Source organism: Fukomys damarensis, unplaced genomic scaffold (genome assembly GCF_012274545.1).
Source record: "Fukomys damarensis isolate Sample0158 unplaced genomic scaffold, DMR_v1.0_HiC HiC_scaffold_38, whole genome shotgun sequence".
NCBI classification, from domain to species: domain Eukaryota; kingdom Metazoa; phylum Chordata; class Mammalia; order Rodentia; family Bathyergidae; genus Fukomys; species Fukomys damarensis.
Genome location: NW_022900950.1, coordinates 32649968 through 32659297, shown reverse-complemented (window position 1 = coordinate 32659297; position 9330 = coordinate 32649968). Strand labels below are relative to the sequence as shown.

Below are 9330 nucleotides of genomic sequence, written 5' to 3'. Positions count from 1 at the left end.
GGGGGGGGGAGGAGGAGGAGACAACATTTCTTTTGGGAAAAAACTTCCTTAAAATTAAGGTGAAGGATGGTATTCCTTAGTGTAAGAACTGCTAAAATTAGTAAAACCCTATGTTCAAGGAGTTTATAATCTACAGTGAAGTCACAAAACAAATCACAATAGGTAAATATATGATAACAAAAGATACAAGAAAGGAGCTCTAGGAATTCCCAAGAGAAAAAGATCATACTGGGTTAGCTTTTTAGAGGAATTTCAAGTGCACCTGAAATCTACAGAGAAAGATAGGAGATAGCAGAGGAATGTGTTCTAGAGAAGAGTCTAAAACTCAAATGCAGGAAATTGCAAGCACTCAAAGAAAAATGTGAACACCTCATTATCTAACAAAAAAACTGCATGTTGGGAGATGGTGTACAGGAAATATGGAAACAGATTAGGCAGGCCCAGGTCATGGAGTACCAAGAATGTCTAGCAAAGAGTTGAAGTAGACACCAGGGCACCACGGAACAATCAAACCAAGGTCAAAGGGAAAGCTGTTTTGGACTGTGTGTCTTATAGAAAGAGCCAAGATATGCCAGTAACAGCTCAAGATGAGAGCTATCACAGATTTCAAGTAAGATAATGAGGAAAGAAAAATTATGTAGTATATGCCAAAGAAAGATAATTAACCAGAATTGATTATTGAGTAGAAAAGAACACAAAAAAGCAGGTAACAGATAATTCTTATTCTGCAAGTTTCAGCTTGAGTTGCCAAATCACAGACATTGTTAAAAGATAGAGCAGCTTTGAAATGAGATGTTGGTTTATAAAACCAAACAGAATCTGGGTTTTTTTGGGAAAATATTCAATTGGAGGTGACTTGGGTCACCTGGTTGGAAATATGTGGTGGAGCATGCAGAATTGAGATGAGTGCTTCCAGAAAGAGGTGGGGCTGGAGAGACAAAAGATAGCAACGTGTTCAAAGTGCTGACAGCTATGAATGAGCTAACCAAGGCAAAGGTCAAATACACACACTCTGAGAGCAAACTATGAGAAATTCGGATACGTGGGCCTCATGGAGACCCATCACAGTGAACAGCACCAGTGATGGGAACTTCTCGAAATGCAGAAGGCTTTCTGGACACACCAATAGCCTGTCTCCTTAGAAGATCTCCTAGAGCCTATCTCCAGTTTTCCAAACACTGCCTAGTTTATAACACTCTCTGAAAAAGTCCCTGGCTACCTGTTCAGGAATTAGTCATCAGCCTCCAGCCCTCAACTTAGCACCATTTCCTAGGCTCTGAGAACACTTATCCTGTGCCCTGATTATGTAAACAAATGTCAGCCTCTTTGTCACTTCCTCAGCTGCACCCCACTTGCCCTGTCATTCTATTGATTTTCTTTACCAGAAAAGAGGATAAGAGAAAATCCTTAATTTTTATTTTTCACTTCTCTTTTCAAACTCTTTGCCTCGTGATTCCTGGTCTTAGACAATCATAAAGAGAAAATATGATGGCCAAACACCTTTAAAGTTCTAATAACCTATGAACATAATTCATTTCTCTGTGCACATAATTCATTTCTGTATGCCTGTTCCATTTGCCAAAAATATGTGGAAATAGTACAAAGACAAAGAAAAGTACTTGACTTAGCCTCTGCCTACCGTGATTGAACTAATGGCACAGAACCTGAGCTAAGGGCAGACAGAAGAGTCCATGCTGAACAGCTGAGTTCAAAATGGCCCCTGACACCACATTTGTGAGGGGGCTACATTAGGTTCTATCTTCACATTTATCATCACTTGTCCTCAAGACCCAGAAAAACAAAAGAGTTGGGCAACAAGCTGCAGTTGGACCAAGATGGCCTACAAGATAGTAATCAATTGATAATGCATTAGTTAGAAGTATCCCAAATATAGTATGCAACAGTCAGTGTGAACATTGTTCAGAAGTGTATATTAGAACAAGCGCCTGAAAGTATGAATTACACACTTGTAAGAATATTCATGTGTCCAATTTTGAGATATCTACTGTGTTATGATATAATTCCAGTGACAGTAACTTTCCCAAAAATGAATCCCATGTGACTATAATGTCTGATGTCTGCATATAATTGAAGAAGAAGAACAGGAGGAGGAGGAGGAGGAGGGGAAAGGGGGAGGCCGCCAAATCTTTTATCACATAGACTGTTTCCACAAGCTGAACCAGCAAAGCTTTGATACTAGGATATGATCTAAGAACTTCCATGTCTCTAAAGAGCTTCATATTGTACTTACAATTGGTCTGTCTCTCCACTACAGAAGACAAACACAATTTTTCTTGACTTTAAATCTATAATAACTTTAGTTATAATGACTGATGGTACTCAGACATCAATTCAAGTACATGCAAAGTTTTTCTGTGGTTTATTTATAAAGCACAAATTTTATATATAGCAGGCAGCAAATAATTATAAATCAATTCTTGAACACCATTTTTTAAAACAAAAGAATTTTGAAGAACAAATATCAATTTTAATATAAAGTCTTTAAATAGGCATTGTTTTCTCTGGTACATAACAGGCTTTGTTCCCCCGGATATGGAAGGGGTCCCTAGGTAGTATCCCTTGAAGTAGAGATGGGACTAGCATAAGCATCTCTAGAATTGTTCTGCCCACCTTTCTTAGCTATTTTTTAACAAAAGCTGTTATTATGGGGATATGGCTTATATCACTTTGAGGAAATTTCTTTTTCCTAAGATATCAAAAACTTAACTTTTTTTGGAAAGAAATATCCTCAGATTTTTTTCATGTTTTCTCTAAAAGAGAAGAAATGTCATTACTTCTTTTATAACTAAAAAGGATGAGAAGTAGTTGCTCCTGTATTTCAAAATCTTTAGATTATTAATATGCATGGGCATATACAAAAAATGGATTCCACACTTACAAATTCTTTATTACATTTATGTTTCAGATTTTCAGGTAGCTACTATGTAATGATGTTATCCTTAATTATAGTGATATTCCTAAAATGAATCCTACATGGAAGCAGATCTTAGCCACCTTCAGAAAACCAAGAAATCAAAGAAAATACACTTAGAAACCACTTCCAACCACATCAAGGTATAGAAAAATGTAACATATGGATTCTGGAATAACTAGGTAGACCAAAATTTAAAACTGTAAAGATACGAATGTTTTACACATCATGTCTCTAGTCCCAAGAAAGGCCACATAATGAACAAAGAAGTGAAATTGAAAAAGAAAAGTATTTACTGTCTCTTCTCTCTTCTCTCTTTCCTTTCTCCCCTATTATTGCATATCAATTCAACTTCTATAATTCCTTCAAAGCAGCTCTCCACATAAAATCCTCTTCAGCTTTTCCCACCTCTTCAGTTCTTGGTCACCAACATCTGAGATCTACGGTGTCAGTTCCATAAAAATAATTGAATTTGATGGGCTAAAATGGGGTTGGTAAGCTCAGTCAAATAATCAATCTCTGGACCCTCGGGAACTATGGCTGTTGTGACTTGCTTGGTGAGCTAGCAATGTACACCTTTAAATACAGCCTACAACATGTCTCAGGAAATAACACCTAAAGTGATTTTGTCTCAACTGTGGAGACTTAGCTGCCATGGACTTAAAGATGCTCAGCCATGCTTATCCATTTTAACACCATTTAGATAACTTTAAGAAGTCTAATTGAGTGTTGCATCGATATGAAGTCATTGGGAATAAACAAAAAATAATCACTAAATGATTTGTTCAACAAATATTTAATACCTAATATGTTTCATGATAGCTCAATGTAGCAATGACTTTTGTGAATCTGTGACTTCTTACCTAGAACCCTTGAATAAAGGGCTTCTGGAATCAGTCTTCCAAGTAAATCATTTTCTAGATCATAAGACTGTGATAATTTCCCTGTGAATTAATTCCCTATGACTAAGAAAATAGGGTCAAATTGGCTACTTTTCTTAAGTAGAACATTAAAAGGCAGTAATAACAAATAACAAGGACAGATTAAAAGAGTCTATCTGTATTCTTAATTAATCAGGCAAAGAAAACTACACACAGGGACCCAGGAATACTGATGGGTCTTCAGCACACAGTCAGGCCTCCTAGAGAACTGCTCAGGTGTATGCCCACCTGCCTTTCCCCTCTTGCCCCACTCACGGGTGACTGGCCGGTTCTGCTCAGGCTGTGCACTGTCCACAGATTGAGTGCTGGAAACCGAGGAGACACTGGAGCTCCGGACAAAGCCAAATGCCGCCAGCTTGGCAGCTGGAAGACGTGAGTATCCAGGAGGACGAAGCCCAGATTTGGGTAGATTAGATTTTGCAGCATTTGAACTGGAGGCTTTCTTTAAATCTGACAAAATGAGCACAAAACAAAACAAAAATTCTCAGTTCACCAAAAGAGAATGCCACAGATAGTGAATTGTAACCCATCTCCACCATAAACAGAGGAAATAAATGGAACACACATGTGTAAATACAGAACAGTTTCTCTAGTATGAGAAGCTAAAAGTGGAAATAAGGATAAAAATGTATAATAGATAATGTGACATAGGAAGAAAAGGTGCAAAGGAGAAGTAAGAATGGTAGGAAAAAGGAAAGAAGGGAATGGAATTAACACGAGAAAATGAAAAAATGGAAACAAAGTCTTGGTAAACAGAGAGGGGTGGAGGGGTTGAAAGGAGGGTAGGGGAATGGGGAAAATTAATAATCTGGGTATATTATGTAAAGGTACAAATCTCCAATGATGAATGTCATTATATTGTATACCTAAATGTACCAATAAAAATATTTTTTTTAAAAAAGAAAAGAAAAGAAGGCCACGCCAAGCCAGCATGACCTGGGTCTCATGGGTACCAGAGGTGACAAGCACAGAGGACCTGGGAATAAAGGCCCAACATTCCAGGAGGACAGAGAGGAGGATGAGACCACCCAGCCTGTGCTGTCTTCTGACTCCTGCCAGAAACAGAGCCACATACCAACCTGTACCCCAGCACATCTTCAGTGCACCCAGGTGAAGGACATTTGAAACAAATGTGTATTCATGAAGGGTGACTCCATACAAACCACAATATGTCAAGAAAGATTAAAAGATGCAATAGAAATTCTTCAGCCTGGGCCACTGATAAAGTCTGTGTACTAATGCTTCGCTCTTCAAAGGTACTGAAGTTCTGTAAAGAATGTGCAATTTCATCCACCTTGCCAGGAGAGTTGTCAGTGGCATCTAAACCCACCCATCTACTTGAAAAACAAGAAATATGCCAGGGCACCTATCAGAGCCACCCCAGCCACAACTCCAATCACAGTACCCCTTGTGAGAGGCCAGAACTTTCTTGCAGTTGGCTTTTAGAACACTAGTAAGAAGATACTGTTGTGATTTGTGTTACACACCAATGATAGTTACTGCTGATTTTGTCAAATCTATAAAAGCCAGAGACATTGAATTGACCACCGAATATGATGCCCACTGATTGTTCAGTTTGCTCTGAATGATGCAAGACTTTTATCTGATGCTGCCCATACAATGTGTCCTTATGCGAATGGAATAGATATTAACTGTGATTATCCTCAGAAGTGGGCAACAGCAGAAGGTTATGGAACTTGCTTAATAAATAAGTCAGAGCTTGTTCAAGATATAGTGAAACAAGTAAGAAATCAAGTGGAAAACCCCAGGTTCTCAGTTTCTATTAAGATAAGGATCCATGATGACCTTAGAAGAACTGCAGATTTTTGTCAAAAGGCTGAAGCAACAGGAGTTAATTGGATTATAATCCATGGAAAAACTGTTGAGGAAAAACATTAGCCAGTCCACTATGATGCCATTAAAGTAATACTGGAAAGCACGTCTATACCTGCGATTACTAATGGAGACATCAGAAGTTTAAAAGAAGCAGAAAATATGTAGCAGATTACTAGGAAAGATGGAGTGATGGCTGCAAGAGGACTCAGCAAATCTGGCCGTGTTTACTGGATTTGAGGAAATACCACTGAAATGCATCTGGGATTTGGTTGACATTGCTCTTGAAATTGGAACTCCTTTTATATGTTTCCATCAAGGCAGGAAAAATTATATTTAATGCACTGTCAATCAGCATTTTTAGATTACCTTACAGACCATTCTGGCATTTGACTGGACTTTCCATATAATTTTAATATATATTTTATCTTATACCTATAATTAAATAATACAAGGTCACATCTTAGTTTTTACTCTAAATTAGTGGCTCTCCAAGTTTCATATAAAAATAATCCTTGGGAACATTTTTTTCAACTGAGACCTAGACTGCATCCTCAGATTCAGATTCAGTGATTTCAGGTGGACCCAGAAAATTATAGTTTTAAAGAGGAGTCAAGAGCTAGAGCAGTAGCTCAGTGGTAGAACCCTTGCTTAGAACGCTGAAGGTCCTGGGTTCTTTCCCCATCCTCTCCCAAAAATGAACTTTTCTAAAAAAAGCCCAAGTGGTTCAAACATCCTGTTCCTCCTAGGTCCAAACATTATCAAACTCTGCTTTGGATCTTGGTATGGATCTGGGGGTGGAGGCAGTCAGTTTTTTTTTCTTTCCTTTCCTAAAGGAATCATGTTTTTAATACTTTTAAATAAAGCTTATTTTAACACTAAAAAATAAAAGACAATTAATCTTTCAGGGTTCAATTCTGCAAATAAAACTTTTTAAGAGAAAGGCCCCTTACCATGGACTAGGCTTCAGAGAGCTCAGAGAGAGGAAGGGCAATTTCTGGTTCGGAGAAGTCTACAGTCTAATTAAGTAAATATGTCAAGGACAGAAAAATTACTCTACCATATGGCTGAAAGAAAAGTATAACATGCCTAGGGTGTCAGGTGGAAAGAGAATACTTATTGTTGCAAGTTACCTAGATTTGTGAATTGAGAATTACCTGAAATTTTAACATATGATGGACAAAGAAACCTTGAAATAAATACTAGTAATTTCAGTCAGCATAAGTCTTTTTTTTTCAGTTTTAATTGAGTTTATTGGTACATTTTAGGGATACAGTACAGTTACATTCATTGTCTCCCCATCTACAAACACTTTATTTTCATCTTTTCATTCTCTCACATTTTTTTCTTTTCCCTTTTTACTCTTCCCCTACCCATCCCACCTTCCCTACACCTTTAGCTCCTTTCTTCCCATTTCTAAGTCAATAATCTTATTAGAATCTTATGCATTGTTGCAGATTATTTAAACCAGGGAAACTATTCGGTATTTACACATGTGTGACTTATTTATTTCACTTAGGAGTATATCTTCAATATGTATCCATTTTCCTATGAATGAATCTATTTTCTCATTCTTTATGGCTGAGTAATATTCCATTTTATAGAAAAACCACAACTTCTTTATCCAGTTTCCAACGGATGGGCAAATAGGCTGTTTCCAAGATTTAGCTATTACAAACTGTGCTGCTATAAACATAGGTGCACATACTTCTCTGTGATATGATTCTTTTAGTTCTCTTGGAAAGATACCCAGCAGAGGGATGGCTGAAGCATGTATGAAGATTCATCCCACTAACCTTTTGAGGGTACAAGGATGAGAAGGTTAAACAGATTGAAATCTGAGCTCTCCCAACTATTCACCATATTTCCCCAAAGCCTTTTCCCTAACACTGAAAACCAGAGCTTCCTCCTGTCAAGAATGATGACAAGCCTGGCCTCAGATTTGGTGTAAGAATTTATTACTGTTTGTATCACAGGACTTGATAGGTGTCCAAACTGATGTTAGGTTTTCTCCTTTGTCCATTATCTGTTTTTATGTTAGCCAAACTTTAAACTTAGTTCCCAGGTATGTAAAAGCCAGCTTGTTCTAGGGTGTATAATATCATACTATAAATCTGGCATGTTGACCAGGTATGGTAATGCATACCTGTAATGTCATCACTCTGGGAGGCTGAGGCAGGAAAATAGCAAGTTTCAGCACACTCTGGGCAACTTAAGGAGCTCCTGTATTAAAATTTAAAAAGCATTTTTTAAAAGAGGTAAGGACATAACTCAGGGCAAAGGCCCTAGTTTCAATTCCCAGTAGTAATCAATCAATCAATTTGACATATAAGCACCACCATAACTAAGCCTGAGCTAGGATCCATCAACAGCTCAGTGATGATCATCACAACAGCAGAAAAAGACTCTCAGCACCAGACAGGAGTTTGAAATCTACTAATACACCAATGTTTCTTGTTAAAAACATAAAGCACAAGCTTCTTAATATTCCATATATTGTCTTCATCCAATCATTTAACAACTTTTGCCTCTAGCCATATTTGCCCCGAGTGGTCTGTATATGGATGGAACATTCAGTAACATTCCTGGTTAAGCAAATCTTTATTATCTAATAAAAGATTAATCAAATTTCAGACTAAACATAATTTAAATAATGGCCCGCTTATTTAAAAATACCAATGAAGAAGCCATGTATTAGAAAGTATGTACATGTGGAAATTTATAGAGAAATAGAACAGGCCATGCCAAGTCAATGACAGTCTCCCCCAAATTCCCTTTGCCTTTATGAGCAGCTATTCCTGAAGGTGAAGCCCTGGCCAGGGTCCAGATAAGGATAACTTGAATATGCACACCTGAGGTTTCCTGACTCCTATGTCAGGATAGGAAGGGGGAAGAAATAAGTGAGTACAGAAGGAAAAGGGAGCCAGGACCTGGGACTACAAATATTCTCACCTTACATCATCCTAATGCTTGGAAAAATGTTCAGCTATGAAAAGAAGAAACAAAGCACTGTTTAACATGTAGTAATAGCCCTTTAGTATCAGCAATTAATGTCACATTTAAGGCCTTCAAATCACTCTCACATTATTTTGTAGACTTTTCAATTATGCCACCCCCACAGTAAAGGGTACCTGTGTATCAGATGTCATTGTCACAATTAGTTCACATCAAATAGACTATGGGTATCTATAGGGCTATAAAAGACCTTCTAAAAATCAAATGTAATTTAAACAATAAGTGTACATTAAACCTATCATTTTTTTTACAAAAGGTTAAATATCCCTTCTGTAAAATGTTTAGGACCAGACGTGTTTCATAATTCAGTTTTTCAGAATTTTAAATATTTTCAGAGAATTAACTCATTGATTATCCTTACTGTGAAAATGTGAAATCCAAAATGCTCCAAATATCTGAAATTTTTTTAGTATCATGTCAGTGCTAAAAAGTTTTGGATTGTGGATTTTTAAATTAAGCATATGCAATCAGAAAGTTATCCATAACCTTCTCCTTACACTAGTTAATCAATAACTGACTTTATATATAAACATTCAAGTATGAAAATACAATTTTTTTCTGTAAAATAAACCCATACTCTGGGAAAAAAGGAAGTCACACTTCCTAACC

The 9330-nt window shown here is 37.1% G+C and overlaps 1 protein-coding gene and 1 pseudogene across 3 annotated transcripts in view; one reads left to right on the top strand and one right to left on the bottom strand.

The window, feature by feature from the left end:
- The window catches only part of Mtus2 (microtubule associated scaffold protein 2), a 665483-nt gene that overhangs the window by 365829 nt on the left and 290324 nt on the right, over positions 1-9330 (bottom strand). For 2 of the 3 annotated variants that reach the window (XM_033759933.1, XM_033759934.1), the window contains one exon: positions 4102-4323. In XM_033759933.1, coding sequence (XP_033615824.1) covers positions 4102-4323 — 222 coding nt within the window. The remainder of the gene's footprint in view (positions 1-4101; positions 4324-9330) is intronic. The other variant, XM_010623851.2, reaches the window with a different exon arrangement.
- Positions 5014-6046, top strand: LOC104862172 (annotated as a pseudogene).